At 38.2% G+C, this 22113-nt stretch overlaps 1 protein-coding gene across 1 annotated transcript in view; it reads left to right on the top strand.

The window, feature by feature from the left end:
* Positions 1-312: 312 nt before the first annotated feature.
* hs3st4 (heparan sulfate (glucosamine) 3-O-sulfotransferase 4) overlaps positions 313-22113 on the top strand; it is a 115349-nt gene continuing 93548 nt past the window's right edge. The window contains exon 1 of the mRNA XM_053612574.1: positions 313-1225. Coding sequence (XP_053468549.1) covers positions 639-1225 — 587 coding nt within the window. The 5' untranslated portion in view covers positions 313-638. The remainder of the gene's footprint in view (positions 1226-22113) is intronic.

Genomic DNA, 22113 nt, shown 5'->3' with positions numbered 1-22113 from the left:
GACTGCGCTCGCGCTCAGATTGTACCGTTATTGCAGTTTGCACAGAAAATCAGCCGCGTGGAGGAAACTGGCGAGTGGGGAAACAAACCGCAACCGTGCGCGCGTGTGTGTGTGCGCACGGTGCCTCGTGCGTCATTTCAGTGACTTTGGTGTATATCCAGTTATTTATTTATTTTTTTCCCTGTTGATACCTTATTTGTGTGTGTGTGTGTGTGTGTTTGCGCGCGCGCGCGCGTGCGTGTGTGTAAAATGCCAAGTGCTGGCCCGTCACCGCGCGCGCGTGTCAAGCCGGGCCGCACGTTTGGAAGGACGCCCGACCGCAGCCTTTCTCATCTGCAAGTTCACTCCGATGAATTGTGACAAAGGGCTGTCAGCGCCCGAATAAGAAATCGATGCTCGAGGAAGCGACGCGCGGCTCTCCTGGAATTTTAACGATCTCTGTTGTTTTGTTTTTTCTTCCCTCTTCGTCTTTATAACCATGCGAAGTGGCTCTCCTGGACTCCAGCTTGCCGCTGCAACTCGAGGGGGCTGATAGTGACAGATTACCGCTGTTGAGTGTCCATGCAAGACTCGGAGAGGGTGCGAGAGGAAAGGAAACATGTCTGGCCACTTCTCTGAGAGGATCCCTGCTATCAGAGATGGCATTTTTGCCCGGCACGGCGCTGCTCGCTTCTAAAGTGCCTCGCAAAATCCTGTTCATGTTCACGCTCTCGCTGTCCGTCACGTACCTGTTCTACAGTTTGATGAGCTGCTACGACTCGCTGCGCTTCCCCGTGCTGGAGAACTACGCGTACCAGGCACCGGAGGTCACAACTTTGGCCACGCTGCGGGAGAAACTTTATTCCACCCCTTCCCGCGCGCACCTCGAACACGAACTCGTGGCAACGACCGTCACGGCTAACCTGCTCACGGAGAAATACGAGGTCGAGGAGATCACGGCTGCGCGATGGGAGCGAGCTCGGGCGGAGACGGCTGTTAGTAAGAGCGCCGCGCTGAACCTGGAGCATCCGGAGACCAGCACCATGGACGGAGGGTTGGGGAGAGCCGCGAACTGCACCTCGGACTACGGGGAGAAGAAATTACCCCAGGCTATTATAATAGGGGTGAAGAAAGGGGGCACGAGAGCTCTGCTTGAGGCGCTCCGAGTTCACCCGGACGTGCGCGCGGTGGGAAATGAGCCGCACTTCTTCGACAGGAACTACGAAAAAGGACTGGACTGGTACAGGTGCGCGCGCTCGCTTTATTCCCGCATGCACGCTACACATACATTATTGGATTATTGTCTGATTTAAATTCGTAATTTGTGTTTAATGTGAATTATTGTTATTGCATCCAAGTGTTAAATAGCCTTCACGTGCCCATAAAACAGGCGATCAATGCGATTTTTCTATCACGTTTTATTTTATTTTATTTTTTATTTCTTTTATTAGATTTCTAGTATTATTTATCCTTGTATTTTTTTCTCCCCTCTCTACACACACACACACACACACACACACACACACACACACACACCTCCCTATAACTGCTAGAGCTTTTGTGTTTGATATCTCATGCAGCACCAAATATGTTTAAGCCATATAATAATTCCCCCTCCAATCTTTTCAATCTTTCAATCTTTTTTTTTCCTCTTTTATTCACTTTCATTATTATTATTATTATTATTTCCCCAGCCAGCCGAGCTGTAGGCCGTGTCACAAGCAGTGTAAAACATGAGCACTAATAGTGCATGGTGGAGATTAGTGCTTCTACACAGTATATAAGTGGAGATCAGTTTATCACTGCAGGTGTACACTTTGCATTTCTCTGTGCATCTGGTGCAAGCAGAAACCTGCGGTGAAATATAAAAGGGACACATGGATCAACATTTTAACATTAACTACTAACTAGGGCAGCTACATCACACCTGTTGAAATACAGCAACCAACACCATATTTATATGATGAGGTTTGAATTTTATCAAATGCTATTATTCCAAGTATTTCAAGAGTACACAGGTGCAGACTTCTCTCAGGCACTTCTGTTGTTTTCCTTGTCCTAACTAACTGACTGACTGACTAATTACAGAAAGAATTATAATGATTTACTATCATGCATGATAAAGCACAATAATAAAATACATGTCCGATTTCAACACATGGCAGCCTAACTTTGCATTAAAACTCTGGCTCCAAAAGCTAGATCTTATACCACAAAAAGCATCAGCACAGAACACATTTTTTGCTAAACATACGCAGTACATTCACGCCCGTACTTAACAATCGAAGACAGATCTGTTTAGCCAGCTCTGCATAGCCTGCTGCTCAAAACCTGTTTTGTAATTTAGGATAATGCAGATTCATTCAGGAATCCTGATCCTGGGCCTTTATAGCACTAACAGTTCCTGCGAGGTACCATCGTTAGCATACATACAGTGTTTGTTGTATTTAATGAGTAGCAGATTGCATGCACTGGCCACTGGATTACAGTCTGTGTGGAGGTGAGTCAGGTGCATTGCACGCTCTGATGCCCTGCGCCGACCTGTTCCCAAGTGAAGCCGAATCATGAAGTGCTTACTCAGGTCAACGGTGTTCAAACAAAAGCCTCCTACATCCCACATTTTGTACTTTACCTCCCTCCACACACACCTGGCATCTGGTTCGGATCCATTCTGATTTATAGAAAGGTACTGTTATGATAGTACTATAACTCGGTACTTTCAGAGTACCATTCTTCCTGCAAATGAAGCTCTAATCAGTCAAACTGAGTATCTGAAAGGAGAGAGAAAGCATTAAGGGATGTCTGGCGTGTGATCATGCAGTGGGTTCACTTTCCCGCAGACTGCGACTCGGGGCTGTAGGGACGCAGGAGCATCTGCTGCATTTCACTTCAGAGGGCAGCTTAACCCTGGGCTGTTCATTTACTGCGTGTTAACACAAGCCATTTCATTATGCTGGTAGTTTGGGGCTCATTAGACAGAAGGATGACAGGCTTACATAAATAACGCCAAACAGTGCCAGGGTGTTTGCAGGTCCCTGGACCAGACAAATCCCTTAAGTGGACACAAATTTGCTTGTATGTTCTTTAGCCAAGGAAGCTGAGCTTTTACATGACTAATGACATGTAAGACAAAAAAAGTTTGAAAGTTTAGCTATTTAAAAAAATATATTTATGAGGGAATTAAATGGTTGCTCATTTTTTTTATCACTACATTCATAACACATTATGTGGCAAACTCTAATGTCCTGGAGTTTCATAATTATTTCATTATAGAGACCCTAATTTCTCCATCAGGGGATTAATAAAGTATTATCTTATCTATCATATTTAAATGATATGTATGTGAGGTTGTGTGTGTTTTCCACAATTTAGAATAACAGTGAAGAAATTAAAATGTTCCAATAAAATGTATGGGATTTCACAGTGACCAAAAAGTCCTAAACAAATGAAAACCAGGATTATTTACTAATATTGTGTCATTTATTATAATTATAATTATTAATTAAGTGTTATTATTATTATTATTATTATTATTATTATTATTATTATTATTATTGGTGTGTGGCATGTGGGCTGGAAATGCATATCTACACACCAACGTGACTATTTTTGTCCTAGAAAATGCAATCATAAACCTGTAAATCCAAACATATTTACCATCATGAAAAACATAAATTGAGTCTGATGTGTCCACACATTTGACTAATTTGGTTTTCTGCAGTCAGAGCAAAAAAAAAAAATACAAATAAACCCCCCTCAAATGTACCACTCAAGCACTAGGGGAGCTGGTATGTCTAGCAGTTTGAGCTTACCAGGGAAATGCCATGTCTGTTAATAATTCGCTCGTGTTTCTTATGAGTCGAAGCAAGCGGTCCATCTCACATCTCACAAATGCATTGCACTCTTGTGTCTTGATTTCAATCATAAAATATGAAGTGTAAAAGGTGTTTATGCCTCCTTCAGCAGGTACATGGCTTTAGATTAAAGTCTGATGCTACAGCTCGGTGACATATATCTCACCACCTGACACACCAGTTAACAGGCTTGCCAGGAAGTTAACCGTTACTGCTTTCGAGTGAAGTTCCAGTTTTTATTTAGTGAGTAAGTGCGTTCTCTCTGGCAGGTGCTAATAGCTGCACCATCATTAGCTGACTCACACAATCACTGAGGTTCTACCACAGTTTTAAAGACGTGCTGAAGAGCAAGAGGACAAATTAAAGCTTCATTTGCAATAGGGCCTGGTGTCAGTTAAATACCTGTAGTTCAGTTAAATACATTGACCTCACTGTTATGTTGGTTTAGAATAAAAAAGCCTACCTATATCTGGATATTTGTGCCATGCTAACATCTGATATCTTAGTGATATTTGGATTTTATTCACTTAGGAGGGAAGGGGTTACTTTTCTGCCTTATTCACTGTGTCCCTTGTGGTTATACTGAACACGAAATAAACGCTAATATGATGTACGGCCCACCAGCCTTTCATTCACTGATTACCACATAGTGTCTAGATCTGAAGATCCTGAGGCTGCGTCACCTCAGGAGACTTTCTCAATTTTCATGTTAGGTCATGAGTGAGTAAGGGATGCGGCCTTTTAGCAACTTCAAATGAAAAATCAGCAATGCCAGAACCAAGGTCTTTTTCTTTTTGTTGCCAAGAAAATGCATTCTGATGAATGCGAGAACTGTATGAATGTAGCCCACACAGTGCCTTGACCCTGTCCAAGGTTACACAGTGAAGTACTCTTAATCCATTATCTATTTAACAACTGAAGCACTTTTGTTTCTTTGCTACATGCTAAAACTCTGCCGCTCAAACAATTCGCACTCCTTCATCCGATTGAAATTCCTGTTATATTGACGGTGGCAGTATGCCATGTCTTGTGAATCTGGGATAGACAGAGATTGACGTTGATCTTTTCTGTGAGGAAATGAGACAGGAGTCGGATGCAGTGGCCAAAACAGTTGTACAGCTGAGAGAAACAGGGAAGGCAGGGTCTCAAATCCAGAGTTTACCCTCAGTACGTCTGCTCCACACTCCTGACTGTGACTCCTAGCCTCCTGAGTGGTAAAGAAGGGAAGGGGAGAAGATTGGGCGTCATCCCAAGCCCAGATTGGGTGGCATCTTGCTGCCGAGTTTCCACACTTTATCCCAGGATGCCCAAATCTGGCAGTCAGTGATAAGCCCTCTCCAAAACATACAAAGATGCGCTTCTGGGTCTTTGGATACCAGTACCGTAGTTTCAGAATTTAACTTTTTTTTAATTAGCAGCATAGTCTGTCGCACGTCAAGAGCTTGGACTTTGGCAAGCTGTTGTGTCTCAGTGTTTTCTGCATCACTTGATTAAATTGTGCAGGAGAAACTCCTCTATCCTCTATCTGCTTTCTCAACAGGCACCTTACATGTGTATCTCTGTCTGTCATCTTTTTTTACTAGGTGTGAGCGTGTGTTTGTACCACCTGGTTCATTCTCCATTTCCCAGATATTGGGATTGGAAACACAACTGTACTGCCTTTCCTCCTTGCAGTCCTTTCATTGCTGCAAAGATTGGGACATGGTCTGAGAAAATAAAGAAAGTAATTGCCCTTTTGCAACGACCTTATATGGGTGGCATCTAGACACATCCCCGAATCTGCATCTTATTGCATGCACATTTACTTGGACCTTAGGAAACAATCCCAGACAGTATCTTGACAGTTCAATTACATCTCAGATTTAAAGCCCTGGCGCCTTAAGGCATAAGCATTCACAGAGGGCCACAGAGTCTGAAAAAGGTTTTCTGTGGCCTCCAGAGTCGAGGTATAAAGCTAGTTCATATCGTGCCACTTACTCAGGGGTCAGCCGCCAGGGTTATTTGAGTCCATTTCTTTTGTGACACCAGAATTATAGTGGGAGTCACAACACTGTATTCTTGATGGCTGAAAAGTAAAAAAAAAAAAATTCTAGGCAGATTTTTTTTTCTTTACACAATTATGCCTTTACTTGCTTCCTTCTCACCATAATCCTCCACTCTGACATTCATCTTTCGCTTCCTGCTGAGACTCATCCTGCTACCAAGATTCTAAAGCGATGATCATCATTCAGTTGCACAAGTTTAATTCACTTAAGCCAAGAATTGAATTTGCCAATTTAATTTGCTGACATAAAAAATGACATTGGTACACAGGCTGCCATTAATGCACAGCTTCTTCTTCGGCTTTTTGCGTCCTTCAAACTGAGAACCTGACTGTATTTCAGAATTTCTCCTCTTCTGCTGTCAACAGCAAGGCTCTTTGAAGCTTATTTTAGTTGCGTAGCAGTGGATGGATTGCTTGAAACGATGGGTATAGAAATTCTGTTCAATTATTTCAAAAACCGTAGGCTGAAATTGTTTTGGATTTAAAAGGATTCCTAGGGGATTAGTTTCTACACTTTCCACAGACATGAGAAGTCATGCTTCCAGTCAGGAAGAACAAGAATCCCATTTGGATTAATGATTTCTTTACAGCATCCTTAAACGCATCAGGATAGAATTAACTATGTCAGTCATACTTGTCAAGATTCCAGTTTTCCTATTCCTTCCTATTTTATTTTGTGGTCTTTCTGGTCACAAGAACCCGAAAGTGAGCTCCTCCAGGTTTGACAGGAAATTTGACATGCTGGGACCATGGAACGAGGACAGACAGGTTGTTGGCAGCATGTAGCAGCCGTTCTCCTCCTGACCTGACATTTACCTCTGCAGGTTTTTGCGACTCCTCCAAGGGGATGTAGAAACGAGGAAATCAGACCTCCCGCTATGCATCTGACACATGACATTTGACATTCAGGACACAGAGGAAACAAACTGTACATAGTGTGTTTTAGGCTGGTGGGATGTAATCAAGTGTAGCCTTTGATGGAGTTTGGAAGGAATATACTTACCATCTCAGCAGTGTATCGGGAGTTTTGAAATTGCAATCCTGTTGATGTTGCCAGTACAAAAGCTATGACTGATCCATACCACTGACTAGCATATGCAGCTCGGGAGATGTGACAGGCTTAATTCAATTATAGGGAGATGTGCTCAGTCTCTGGAGGTGTGAGCTAATTCCTGTGTTTACACTCCTGAGTCACTGCCATGAACATAGACACACATATTCGTTGGCCTCCGTAAAGCTTGTTTGCTCTGACTGTCCCAGTGCCTTTGATGTTTCTCCCTGCGTTATGCATTTTATTTATTCATGCTCCTTCGTTCATCAAATCACTATGGGGTATTCCGCTAGAATAATTTTAGCGCAGTGTGAGACAGCATAGCCACCAAGCACTGGAAGTGCAAACTGCTGCTTACATAGTCTTTACGGAAAGTGCCAACGTTTGATTTAGATTTTTTTGGACAAATAAGCAAGTGAATTAATTTTGCCAAAGTGCATCGAAGCACGGTAAATGTGTGCATGCACAATTAATAAAGCCTCATGTGACAATGGCTTCCTGCAGTTTGCACTGCCACAAGGGATTTTATATAAAAAGTAGTTGGGGGTCTTTGGGTTTATTAAGGGTTTTTTTGTATGCATTATGCTAATCAGTATATCAGAAGGTGATACATTTTTCTGAATATCTTGGATTATCGTAGCGTGTTTATTTGATGCTTTTTTAGGTAAATGATGGATTTTTTCAAATGTAATGATTTTCTCAGTAATGCACCAAAGCAAATAGAATAGCGAAGTGTTCTAATTCATTAGTAAAATTGTATAATTCAGCTAATATTTAAAATAAAATTCTTAAAGGCCCTATGAAGTGCATTGAAGTGCGAGTGGCTCCTTCATCTTTTTATCTAGCTAATAGCATTTAGCTAACCTCACAGCCCGGGCTAAGCCGTACCTGACAGTTAGTACCATGGATTTTTATAATGTTGGGGGTCGGGGCACTTCAGGTTCTAGAGAGCATTTGATTGGACAGAAAATCTGATGAGAATCTGACGTGCAGAATGATGTCATCAAAACTCTTGATCCGTATTGGTGGTACTGAGAGAATTTTGTCATTGTTTTGGAGCACACTAGCTTACAGATAACTTTAAGGCTAACATATTCATATTAAAATCCACAAAACTTTCATTTTGATTTCATGGGGACTTTAAGAATCATCTATTAACTGATGTGCTGCTTAGACAATTGAATAAAAAGAGGCATAATCACTGTTATCACAGTTCAGTTCAGACTTTTTTTTTCTTCCATGAAATCCACTTCCAGGGTCAATCTGGAACTGTTTAATTGTTATTTACATTCAACTATCTTGACAGTTTGTTGCAACCACAATATTTCACCTTGAGATTCAGATTTTGGGCAATGTGTAAATACAGTAACATCACACTGATTTCTTATTCTTATAGCCAAAAAATATATTCACCAGTATAATATTATATGGTCCGAAATATAATCACTGACAAAGGCTTAAACCTGAAACATATGTGTAATTATTCCTTTTGAAATAAATAACTGAACAGATCCAAATGTGTGCGGACTTTATTCATTAAGTAATTTCGAAATATAAAGAAACTCGTGTCTTTACTGATTTGTCAATTTCCCAGACAGACATCAGAAACGTTAAACAAAGCCTCACATTACATAAAATAAGAAATAATTAATCAAACTGAATTAGTAAGTTAAATAATTAATTCGAGATTGATTATGAAATCAAAATGACTCAGCAAACATTTCAATTTGTATTCAAAATTGTAAAATTGTATTCTGTGCATTTTGATTATTAGATTTGAGTATGAACACGTAGCCCTAAATAACTATAATCAATCTGTACAGGATTTCGTTGAGTTTTTTTGTAATTGTTGCATCCAAAAATGCTTGATTTTGCTGTGGCTTTTTTTTTTCAAAATTTGCGACTCGCAGAGTTTTTTGTGCTTTCTTGTGGAAAACTGCTTGAATTGGCAAAATATTGTGGAGTTTGCTTGATTTTGCATTAATTTCTGTGAGTGCAAAATTGCAAAATCCTGGGGGACTGATAAGCAGTTGCTATAAGCAGCAAAACATTAATATACATTGTTGCAATAATTCAAAATTAATTTCTTAAATAAATCTTGTTTGCTCCTATACAACTGTACTGTATGAAAGTGTAGAAAACTACATCAAAAATGTTGAGCACCCCCTAGTGTGTTTGGCTGTTGCGTTCTTTTACAAATGCAGTTTTTTTTTTCTATAGAATATTTATTCATTCATTCATTCATTCATTCATTAAAAACATGTAACTTAGATACATCTGAAAATGTATGCCATGAAATCTCTATACAAGAAAAAACCCTGCAACCTGGAAGACATGAAACGTATGAAGGTTATTTCAATATGCTCAGAAAATCAGGTTAAGCTCCTATGTAGCACAAATCTAACATTCCATGCATATTTTGAATTTAAGTCGCTTATAGTCTAATAAAAATTATTAGGTATGATGCACAGCTTTCTATATAAAATGTATGTGCTATAGAGTTCAAATAATTTATTGCCTTAATATGATGGAAATACATGACATTTACAGATTCATGATGGACAGGATGAAGATGGAGATTGAGAGGATGAAGTAAGAGAGGAGAAGGATATGGAGAGGATGAAGGGAGAGAGGAGATGGAGAGAATGAAGGGAGAGAGGAGATAACGATGGAGAGGATAAATGGAGAGAGGAGATGGAGAGGATGAAGGGAGAGAGAGAAGATGGAGAGGATGAAGGGTGAGAGGAGATGGGGAGGATGAAGGGAGAGAGGAGATAGAGAAGATGAAGGGAGAGAGGAGATAGAGAGGATGAAGGGAGAGAGGAGATGGAAATGAGAGGATGAAAGGAGACAAAGATGGAGAGGATGAAGGGAGAGAGGAGATGGAGATTGAGAAGATGAAGGGAGAGAGGAGATGGAGAGGATGAAGGGAGAGAGGAGATGGAGATTGAGAAGATGAAGGGAGAGTGGAGATGGAGAGGATGAAGGGAGAGAGGAGATGGAGAGGATGAAGGGAGAGAGGAGATGGAGATTGAGAAGATGAAGGGAGAGAGGAGATGGAGATAGAGAGGATGAAGGTAGAGAGAGATAGATGCATCACCTCTTATCCAGCAGCTACAAACAATTATACATGAATCGTGAAGCAAAAATTCTGTAATGGAGCAAATGAACAGCATTCTTCAGTCTAGAGTTTACGTTTGTTTTCTCTTTGTACAGTTACAAAGACCTGAGAAGACAGCATTTAGTTTAACATGGCCATGAGATACTAAATCTACGTTATGAAATCATATTGTATGCATACACTTTTTATACTTCATTTATTACCTCAGTTAGCTGTATTGAGATCTCAAATTAATAAAACTGCCCACTATTTGGTTCTGGTATGTAACCTGCATGTGATTTATTTTTAATGGAACCTTAACCCTAACCTTACAGCTCATGTCTACGTTATAATAGAGACATGTCTATGTTATAATATACTTTGATATTAGGGTGCTTTACAGAGACATACTGAGAGCACTTGCCAACTGAATGGCAAGTAATAAAACAGGCAGAAGACCTTCAGTTAATATATTTAATATTGCATTCTTTTATTATTACACTGTCATTCACCATTGGGGACTTCACTGACAGGTAATGTTAGCTAACAAATGCAACCTAAATGTAACTATCCTAATATTAGTTTATCTATATACAGTGCCTCCAGAAAGTATTCACACACACATACAGCAAAAAGAGTATATTTTCTCTTTTTTGCTATATTTCAACATTAAATATACTAAAGAATACTAGAATGTGACTCTCTACAGAAATAAAACGAAATAAAGTGTGTATATAAATAAAGTATGTCTTCAGAATTTAAAAACTGCTTAATTGATAACTATTCACCCCCTCCCTTCTTTTAAGAACCTAAATTAAGACTAACTATTTAATTTGTTTGAGCACTCACACTAAATATGTTAAACAGGTACACCTGTGTTTATCCGAAATCCACTTGTGTGGAATTATATGCTTGCACAGTAACTGACTTAGGGAGGTCTCATAGCTAAAAATGGCAGATCAGATCAGTCCTGCTGTCATGAAGACCACAGAACTGCCTGTAAAGCTTCGACATGAAGTTGTTAGGAGGAAGAAAGATGGTGAAGGTGATTAAAACATCAGCAAAGCTTTGAACCTTCCTAGGAGCACTGTGAAATCCATTACTGCAAAGTGAAAAAAAAAAGACAATACAAAGATCAGGCCACACTGAGTGCTCGGACAAGCAGGACAATTGTCAGAGAAGTGTCTGAAATAGGAGAACCTGTACAGACCTCAACAACATTATTACCTCTTCACAGATTTAGCCTCAATGGTAGTGACCAGAAGGATGAAACTTCTGAGAAAGGCCATGTTGAGCCATTTGGTTTAAAGGCAAAGCATAAGTTTTGGCGCAAACTAAATACAGCCCACACTGACGTAACACCATTCTTGTGATGACGCATGGTGATGGAAGCATGATGCTCTGGGGTTGCTTTTCAACACGAGGTACTGGAAAGCTTGTTGCCATCATAGGCAACATGGATGGAGGTAAATGAGGAGAACCTGTTCCAGTCACCAAGATAACTGTGTCTATAGCAGGGGCTCCATAACGGGGGGAAGGTTGGGATGATTCTAAGGACCCTGGTCAGGCAGGGGGCCCAGCAGAACCCCATCCTTTCCATATGATTTTGGTATTTAAATGGCCTCTTCACGCAAGTAAGCTATTAAGAAGCACACAATAATGACTCAGACTCAGACTGCACCGAGTGCGTGTTTGTGTCCCCTTAAGACGTTTGCGGTTTGTTCCGAAAGGCAGCACTTCACAGTTGTGACTCATTACGCGCATCAGGTAGATGGCAAGAGATGGTGCAGCCACAGTCAGGATACTAAAAGAGGAAAGAAAAACAGAAAAAAAGGAGAGAGCAAGATAGTGAAGACAGCTAAACACCCTTCTTTTTGTTTAAAAAAAGAGAGAGATTTATGTATATATATACATACATATGTATATACATATATATATATATATATATATATATATATATATATATATATATATATATCAGAAAGCTTGAATATATATATATATATATATATATATATATATATATATATATATATATATATATATATATATATATATATATTCAAGCTTTCTGAAGCCTTGCAACAGCTTTCTATAAGGAATCAATTGAAATCATATAAATCCGCTTTAATTTTCCCCGGGTGAGTTCATGAGAAAAGTGTTGTAATGATGTCCGATTCCTGAGTGAATCGAGTGAATAATGATGTACGATTCTTGAGTGAATCGTTTGTTTGAATCGATTCATTTAAATGAATTGGTGAATCCCGTTGATTAAACCAGTCTGAATGATTCATTCACAAATAGAACTGATTTGTTTCAATGATCCTGTCACTGCTTTAGCTAATTTAATTGTAAATGCATCATTTCAGTTAATTTAATAAACTGTTCAAATTTAAATTAGTTCTTTATTGTCTCTTATTGAATATGCAAAAATTATTATGCTTATTAATAATGATAATGTATATAAAATTGTTGTTACATGTTGCAATAAGATAAGATCATTGGGGGATGGGGGTTTGGGGCATGGAGTCCCCTGGTCTAGTGTGAAAATGTTTGTTCCAAAAGGACACTGAGCCAAAGTGCAGAGCAAAAAAAATCTACAAAGTAAACTACAATGTTTTGAAAAAAAGAGTCAAAGCCAGACATAAGATCAAATGAAAATTTGTGGCATGACCTGAAAATTACTGAGAGTTGGAGAAAATTAAGGAATGCTAAAATATCACAGAGACACATCCGGGACAACTCAAATCTGCTGCAAAAGGACAATTAAACTCGGAGGGGGTGAATACTTATCAATTAAGGAGGTATTTTTTCAATTAAGGTTCCCTTTTCCCACATAATTCTCAGAACCTCTAAATAAAGTAGTATATAGAAGTTTATTTCTGTAATCAGTTTAATGGAAACAAAAAAAAATCCCAATTTGATGTAATTAAGTTTGATGTTGCAATATAGCAAACAGAAGAGAAATAATGGGGGGGGGGGGGGGGGTTACTTTCTGGAGGCACTGTATCTAGCGAAATAAATGCAAAGATGTGGAGTGAGGCAGAGTTTTCTATTTATTTCAGCAGTACTGGAGCTAACAATGTTCAGAATAACATTTTAACGGTAGTCAAAATATCTAGTGAAATGGCTTTGTTTGTTTGGCACACTGCTTCCAGAGCACTCTGCGGGCACATTATTTTCAGAGGAGAGGAGAAAAATTAACCAAAATGTGAGTCCAATTTTATTAAAATCGAGAACTCAAAATACAAAAAATTAGTACGTCATGCAGACAAGATTTGTAAAAACAAAATCTGTTTTGTGGCTTCTCCAGGGCTGTGTAGTACATGAATCATTTTTTCATTGTTTTGACATTAAGTTGTAACATGTTGACATGTTGTTGTAACATTCAGTGAAGACTTTTCAAAATCCCTGAATTCATTTCTCACTCAAGCTGAAAACTATTTCTGCAGCCCGGCATGTGCAGAAGTTCACAACCAAGTGGATGGCAATTTGGATATCAAGTACATAGCAATTTTCTAAGTAATGAATATTTAACTATAATGAAAACCCTAAAAAAATAATACTGAGAGACAAAAAAAATAAGAAACAGTAAGGTTCAGAGTAAAGCGATGCCTTCATCACTATTTCTGCACCAATGACATCTAACATATCGCTGTAACATGAATCCCAAAGTAATGCATGAATGAGTTTCATTTTTAAATAACCTGTGTGTAAAACCTATGCCTGATGAAAGAAGACAGGAATTGTCAAACATGTTGGCTTGTTTAATTGTGGATGTGTGTTGGGGTGGGGGTGGGGGGTTGGGGGGGGGGGGGGCAGTTGTGGAATGTAGAAGTTCACTATTCCATAATCCCATTCTTTAATCCCAAATAAGAACTCTTATGCTCATGGAGGCAGAAAGTTGATGTTGTTGTATTTGTTTCATTTGTAAATATTTATATTGCATTAAATGATACATGCTATAAGGTACACTCCTGGGCAAAAAGAATGGGCCAAGCCAGGGCCGTCGTTAGTGGGGTGAAAGGTGGTGACAATTATAGGGGCCCCCACTGCCCAGGGGGCCCCACTAAATCCAGTAGTTATGCTATATAGGCCTCTATATACTTCAGCTTGTGTACCTGAAAGTTTAATGAAAACCATGAAAAATGCATTTTCGTGAAAGAAGTTTTCCAAATATCTCTTCTCCGCTCCTTAAAAATGTTTTAGTCCGATGGTTGTTAATTATTTCAGCTAAGTCAGTGACAAACAGCAGAGGGACCCAATGAAATTGTAAGTCCCACCCCAGCTAGTGAACATTACCAATCAGATTTGAGGCTGCTCTGAGAACAGTTGAGGTTAGAAGTAAAGTTACAGTGGAAGGACAGGCGATTGAGCCATTGAAAATGTCGGGGGGGAAAAAAACATTAATCTTGGGTACCAGAAATGTAATGAAAATATTTTGCGCAATTATGTAAATAGAGTTGGCTTGTATAACACCTGGGGGGGAAATGATATCAGAAGGATTACAGACCTGCCGGCTGCTGATGTGATATGTTTTTAGATAACAATACTTTCTAGAAAACACGAATACAACTCATTTATCTTGGATGGATACATTTATTAGCTTTATTTAATAATATATTATGCAGTAGCATATTATCTTCATCAAAAATGAAGACAATGAGTAATTTAAGTGCCTTTTTAAGACATTGCTGGTAATTTTTGTTAATTTCTTTTATTTTATTTATTTCTTGCCTTTTGTTATTATTTTATTAGTTTGTATTTATGTTGTCTGTTTTGTTATTTTGTAAGAAATCCCAATTAGGTTGCATAGCACTGTAGATGTGGGCCTCCATGCCCATATCTTATACCGGATATGATATAGGTGGAGGACAGTAGGGGCCCACGTTGATATTTTTTCAGGGGCCCAGAACTCCCTAGCTACAGCCCTGGGCCAAGCCCTAAAATGTAAAATATTAAGCTTTTAATGCTTGTAACAACAAATCATTGGTCAGGAAATTAGCAAGAGTTAGACAAATAGATAAAGTAAATTAGTATGAGATAGCTTTTCCCTTTGATTTCTTTAAATGTTTAAGCCTTGTGGGTAAACTTGCCGACAGCTTTTTATTATTATTATTATTATTATTATTATTATTATTATTATTATTGTTGTTGTTGTTGTTGTTGTTTAAAACATTTATTTATTTATTTTATTTTACCTCTGTTTTTATTTTGTACACCCAGTCATGTGTTAGTTTGAATTTTAACATCAAACATTTTAATCATTACATTTGAGTACAAGAAGACTATATAAGTCAATTTCCCTGTTTCTAGCTTTTTCCCAAACACGTCACTGCAGCAAAATTAAATGAGGAAATGGAGGCGCAGGAAGTCTCAGGAGCGCATTTTTAAATTCTTGCTCATTTTCTGACCAATTATTAGTTCTTAAGACCATTAAAAGCTTAATATTTAGCCTTTTTGTTTTTGCCCAAGAGTGTACAAAAACAGCATTCTGTTTACAGAGTATATTACGTACACACAAAAATGTGCCATTTTCATCACACACACACACACACACACACACACACACACAAAAGAAAGTGGTGGAGAAAGACAAAATAAAAAAATAAAAAAAACATTCTGTGAAAATGGAAATGAATCATGTGTGCTAGATAGGATTTATTTGATTTTCTTTTACTTTTTTTAACGTATAATGTTTTTCATGTGATTATTGCATTCGCACCACTTACTTTTCTCATGAAAATAACACATTTTTGTGTGTACACAAGATAATTTTTCAAGATTTTTTGGTATGGATTTAATCATTTATTTATTTATATATTTATTTTGTTTCTTTATTTGTTTTTAATGCCAAGGTCCCAAAAATGTTTTACTACTTTCATTCACATAACATGGTGAATAGTGTTACATTAAGGTTAGTACTGTAGTATTAGGGTCCTATTGACAGCGTTTTCTTGTTAGAGGAAAACTAGAGCTGCTGTTTTGTTAGAATGACTGTATTCTGACATGTGTTTGCGTTTGTGCTTGTGGTGCAGTTTAGACATGAGCTGAACTGGTGTGTGATCTGGGTGCTCGTGCAGAAAGTAAATATGAAGAGTTTTGAAGAAGCGAGTGCGAGAGAATAACGATCGCATGTTCTCAATGGGTGTTAAAAAGTGTAAATACTCTTTACTGTTTAGCTGTTGCACTTCATTAACCCACTTGTTCTGACAGCACATATGTATCTAAGATAATTAAACGCAACACAACATTGCTAAAAATGTTTTTTAGATTTATTCAGCTTTTCCAACAAAACACTTTCAAATGTATAGAATGTACAAGAAAGGACTAGACCATTTAAAGTTTAACTGCAAGTAAGAATTCTAAGTTTCACAAAATATTAGTAGCTAAGAGTTATTCTTAAAACCATGAAATTTCACGATAGCAGAAATTAACGCAAAATCAAGTAAACTCGGCAATATTGTAATGAGCTTACCATTTTTCAAAATTATCGCAGATTTGGGCAAGGACGTGTCATGTGACGTCATCACACCCTTCATTTGGCCAAAGTCCTCTTCGAGCTAAAAAGTCTTATTTACCAACAAACACCACTGTGGAAGAATTACGTGCAATTGCAATTTTGCCAATTAAAGCCAGTCACATTCTGAAAAAAGCCATAGCAAAATCAAGCATTTTTGGCCGCAACAATCACAAAAAAAACTCAGCGCAATCCTGTACAGCCTGATAACAGGTATAGAGACAAACAGAAAAGGGCAACAGTGAATGTCCTGGTCCAGAAATCTACCAAAAAGCGCTATGTTGTGCAAAACAGAGTGTTGCTTTAATTTATCGCACGATTACATATGAAAAAATAGCCACTATTACATTATTTCACTCTTTTTCATGCAGACACTCAGTGATTTACAGTCCACTCTTTCTCCCATATTACTCACCATTACCATTTTTATTATTATATTATATTATATTATATTATACTATATTATATTATATTAAGTTTTGTTTTATTTGTTTATTTGTGTGTCTGTAAAATGTACAATTTGGTTTTTAATGAATATAATGATACCAGTTTTGAGAATAGAGTATATTTTTAGATTTTGTTTGCTGTAGTCCTGTAGTCGCATTTCGACACTACAACTCCTATGAAATGAACTGACGTGCTGAACTGTATTTTTCCTGAAGAGAGATGTATGAGAGGTTTGGAGTAGTGGAGTGTTAAGTTCCAGCACTGAATTGCTTCTGTCAGTACGGAAGGTGATGCAACCTTTGCAATCGAGACCTTTTAACAGCTTGTTGTCATTAAATCTGTCAAACACATTCAATCGGGTGTGACATGGGTTACTGCTATTATTTATGGCTGTGTCTAAGTGATATAGGAGACCTCTGGACTACACTGAAGTCGCAGGAACAGGAGTTGCTTTAAACACTAGAATGTGTTGAGAGTGATGAGGAATGGTGTGTGCTTAACGACTTCCTTTGTTTTTTTTTTTTGTTTTTTAATTTATTTATTTTTTTTAGAAGTTTCTCCATTTGGCATTTTATTCATAGTACTGTGCAAAAGTCTTAGGCACATGCATATAAATGCTGCACAGCAAAGATGCCTTCAAAAATAATGACATACATTTTTTCTCCATTAAAAAAATACTATAAAGAGCAGTGAATGCAGTAAACAGTAATAAATGAAACAAAGTCAGCATTTGTTGTGATGACCCTTTGCTTTAAAAAAAAACAAACCAAGTAGTCTCAGGTACAATTAGTGCAGTTTTATAAGGAAATAAGCTGTAATTTTTATTGAGCATCTTGCAGAACCAGACACGGTTCTTCTGGAGACTTTGGCTGTCGCACTCGCTTCTTCTTTTTGCGGCAAAATCCAGCAGCCTTCATTGTGTTTTTTGTCTGAAAAGTGTCTCTTACCACTTAATCTGCTGCTTTCTTTATTGACATACAAACATTTTTCTGTAACATTTTAATATTTTGCTAGAAAACTAATGTTTGGGACTCTAAAAATGTAGAAGTCATAAAATAAAAAATCTATTACAAAGTTTGTACTAAAAACAAATACTAATAATAAGGTGCCCAAGACTTTTGCACAGTACTGTAGTAAATCTAATTTAATACAATTTTCAATACAAATTATATCATTGACAACAACTTGAGTGAAAAGTAAAGTGAAAAGTAGAATCTTTGGAGTATTTAAATGAATTTCCGAACTATTTAGTATTTAACTTCTGATCCATTTTAGATCAAATTCATCGTCTGAAATGTAGCGTTAATGCAAAACAAAAGTCTGTAGCCTTTGTTCACTGAATTGTTCCCACCTAAGTAAATCAATTTCGACCCATCTTAGTATAAGTGTGATTTTTCTGGAAGATAACAGAATCTGTTTCACAATTTATTTCCTTTTGTCACTCCAAAGTAAACACATTTTATTTATCATGTACAACAGTAATAGAGAACAAGAGAGCGAGAGAGAGAGAGAGAGAAATAATAGCATTAATAGCATAGGGAGAAATGTGAAGAGATGTCATTCTTCTATATAGTCTATAGGTGTTTTGTTAGAGATAGGCACTCGTTTCTTCCTTTAGTAAGCACAGTCTCGTCCTCGTAAGCCTCTTGTCTGCAGTTCCAGGACAGGAAGTCTTGAACATGAATTGATTTTGATATAATTGTATATTTAACTCAGAGCTTGGAGCGTTTTATGTGCGCTATTTAATTGATCTGGCTGATAAACAATGAAGACTAGCCTATGTTCTGTTCAATGCAAGGTCACTTTGTAAACAAGGGCTGCTATACAGAGTCCTCAGGCTCCTTCAGAGGACCAACAAACCGTGAAAGCACATCTGGGCAGAGGTGAGAAGGCAGCAGTTCTGTGACTAATAGGTTTATTTAATTTAATTTACTGCAGTGACTCAGGATCACAGAAAGCACGCTGGCCACACTATGATCGAAGTTGCCATGGAAAAGAAAAGAAGATCAACCGTCTCTCACTCTTTTTTTTAAAGGGCAAAATTCACTCTCATGTCATGGTGGATTTTCTGCACGAGATATTGCGCGGCAGAAATCGGCAGAACTAAATGAAAACAGGTGGAATGGGGTCTCTCTCTCTCGCTTATTTCTGACAAGCCTCCTAATCAACGTCACACTGGGACTGTGCTCAGTGGGCCTGGGAGCTGCTCATAAATGAAAGCTTTGTAAACATGTCCTCGGACGGAGGGGAAAATTTGCCAGAGCAACCACCTCTAGATTCAAAAAAGCTTGCACACCGAACCACATGGTAAATAGCACACGCAGCAGGCACAAAGGACTTCCTGATCATTTGTAGAAGTTAAAATAAAATCTGTATTTACAGCCTGGCAAAATATCACAGTCGTGGTCAAGCATGTGCCATCCTCATTAACACGGCTTAATTAGGGATTTTGTGTTTGATGCTGTTATTGTGCTTACGTGTCAGTGCATATGTGTTTCTTGCCACAGTATCCCCAATTAACAACAGAGGGGAGGGAGAGAGAAGGGAAAACAGTGTCTCTGAATTTCTGATGTAATCTGTGGAATGTAAATGAAGCAATCCCAGCAGCCTCTGGCTCTGCACCGCCACGGTTCTTCCTGAAACTCAGATCTGTTAGCAATAAACCTACTTCTTTTACCAGGCTAAACACACACATTACCTCGTGTAAATCCAATAAAACCTTCAGGGCTTGGAGAATTAATGTACCGTGATAATTAGTTAATGAACAGAGCGCTGCCTGAGGAGGGAATGTTATAGCTTGTATTTAATAACAGATAGTTTAATTTGCCATGCTCATAATGCATGCACATTCCTTCATGCTGCGTTCCAGTCTATAACACCTGCTTCTGTTCTTCCCATCAGATGAGTCTCCACAAGCAGCTGTGTTTGGTGTTTGACACAGGTTTGGTTATAATTGTCAGTGAACGCTCTCTACAAATCAATGCTGGCCGACTGTAGGGCTGATACACACAGATGTTGGTCATAGTGCCTTTCAGTAAGGTCCTGAACTGTGTTTGCTGTGCAGAGGTACTGTACAGTATATAGTGCACTGGATGCTTACGGGATCCATCATTCACATGCATCAGCCTCAGAGCTGTTGCTTGATATGATTATTTCATAGTATGGGCCACAGGGCTTCCATTACGAACTAAGGACAAGATCCATTTAACCTCTTATGGGAACTCGAATTTCATAAGCTTCAGCAGACAAACACAGGTTTTAACCCGATTCAGGACTGTGTGCCTCACACTGAATTCTGTATTGGGATTTGCTGATTATTCCTTTAATGAAGTCCTTGCTAAAAAGGGGGGGGCTCCATTACGTGGACACCTGACCATCACACCCATACATGCTTGTTGAACAACCCATACCAGATTTGTTCATCTTTGCTGTTATAATAAGCTCCACTCTTCTGGGAAGGCTTTCCACTAGATTTTGGGGTGTGGCTGTGGGGAGTGTTAGTGAGGTTGAGGTCGGACACTGATGATGATGTGAGGAGGCTCCAGTTCCAGTTCATCCCAAAGGTGTTTAGTGGGGTTGAGGTCAGGGCTCGAACTCGAATTCTTCAACCTTATTCTAACCTTAACACACCATTTCTTAATGGAACTCGCTTTGTGCACAGGGGCATTGTCATGCAGGAACACGTTTGGGCCTCTTAGTTCCAGTAAAGGAAATTGTAAAGCTACAGCATGTAAAACATTCTATACAACTCTGTTCTTCCAACTTTGTAGCAAGAGTTCAGGGAAGAACCATATATGGGTTTGAAGGCCAGGTGTCCACATACTTTTGGCCATATTGTGTATATTGAATACAGTGTACTGTATAAAAATAACCCCTCGGTTGTACCAGTACCACCACACACACAGTTCCATGCCACAACCAGGACAGTGTGGTGCTTTTGTTTGTTTGTTTGTTTGTTTGTTCTTATCTTTCATGTACATTTCGTTATTCAATATTAAAATAAGATGATATATGCATAAACTTAACATTAACGGTTAGTATTTGCAAATAAACCAGCACAAAAATGCAAAGCATTACATAAATACTGTAGGTATCATTATTATTATTATTATTATTATTATTATTATTATTATTATTAGTGGTAGTAGTAGTAGTAGTAGTAGTAGTAGTAGTAATAATAACAGAGGTAGTAGCAGAACTGCCTTCTTCTTTATCTTTTGCTTCTTCTTCATCTTCTTCTCCTTCTTTTCTTCTTCTTCTTCTTCTTCTTATTAGGGCGGCAACAACTAATTGATAAATCACTTGGCAATGAGTTTCCTTTCTAAGTTTCCTTCATAGTTGGACTGTGTTATGAAGTACTCTGTCACACACTATCACAGATAACCAAATTACGTTGTCATCACGTAGCCACAACACTCCCCTGAAAGTCCGAGATACGTCATAATAACGTTGCTCTGGATTGGTGTGAATAGGTGCTAGTCAGGTTACAACAATGTAACGTCACTGAGACTCAAAACACATTTAATGGAAATGGAGAAGCACAGTACAACTGAGAAATTTCTGTTCTAATGTATGGAAACACTTTACATTACACTATGTTGATGGGCTCACGATACTTGTGTTTTCATGTGAGTAATATTACGCTTTTTAATGATCCGTTTATGAGAATGTGAGGAACAGTGGAAAAGCTATGTATATGGTAGAACATACAGTTTTCTAGCTGTATTACACATTTATGGTTATATTATTTATCTGTTTTTTCTGCCCTATCAGAAAACATTATCTCATGCTATTTTGGCCAAAAGGTTGCTAGTTTATATGAAAATTCAATGGGTTGAAAATGAAGACAAAACACAACTTGTGCATCATGCAGTATTTGGCAGTGTGTAGCAAAGCTATTTGATCAATTAGCTTGTAAGTAGTTAGACTGTTTCTTTGACACAGTAGCCTTGATTAACACTGCACTGTTGTTTTGGTTTTTTTGTAGCATACACAATTTATATTTTTGTCACGTCATCAAGTCCTCATCCTGCTTTCAGTTCACATCAATGTCGACTCCAAAAAGCGTGCAGGCATTGAAAACTGAGAGTCAACCTCAAAGCTTTGAGGTTTCAATTC

The sequence above is a fragment of the Ictalurus furcatus genome, chromosome 24, assembly GCF_023375685.1.
Source record: "Ictalurus furcatus strain D&B chromosome 24, Billie_1.0, whole genome shotgun sequence".
Lineage (NCBI taxonomy): Eukaryota > Metazoa > Chordata > Actinopteri > Siluriformes > Ictaluridae > Ictalurus > Ictalurus furcatus.
This window is presented reverse-complemented; position numbering and strand designations above follow the sequence as displayed.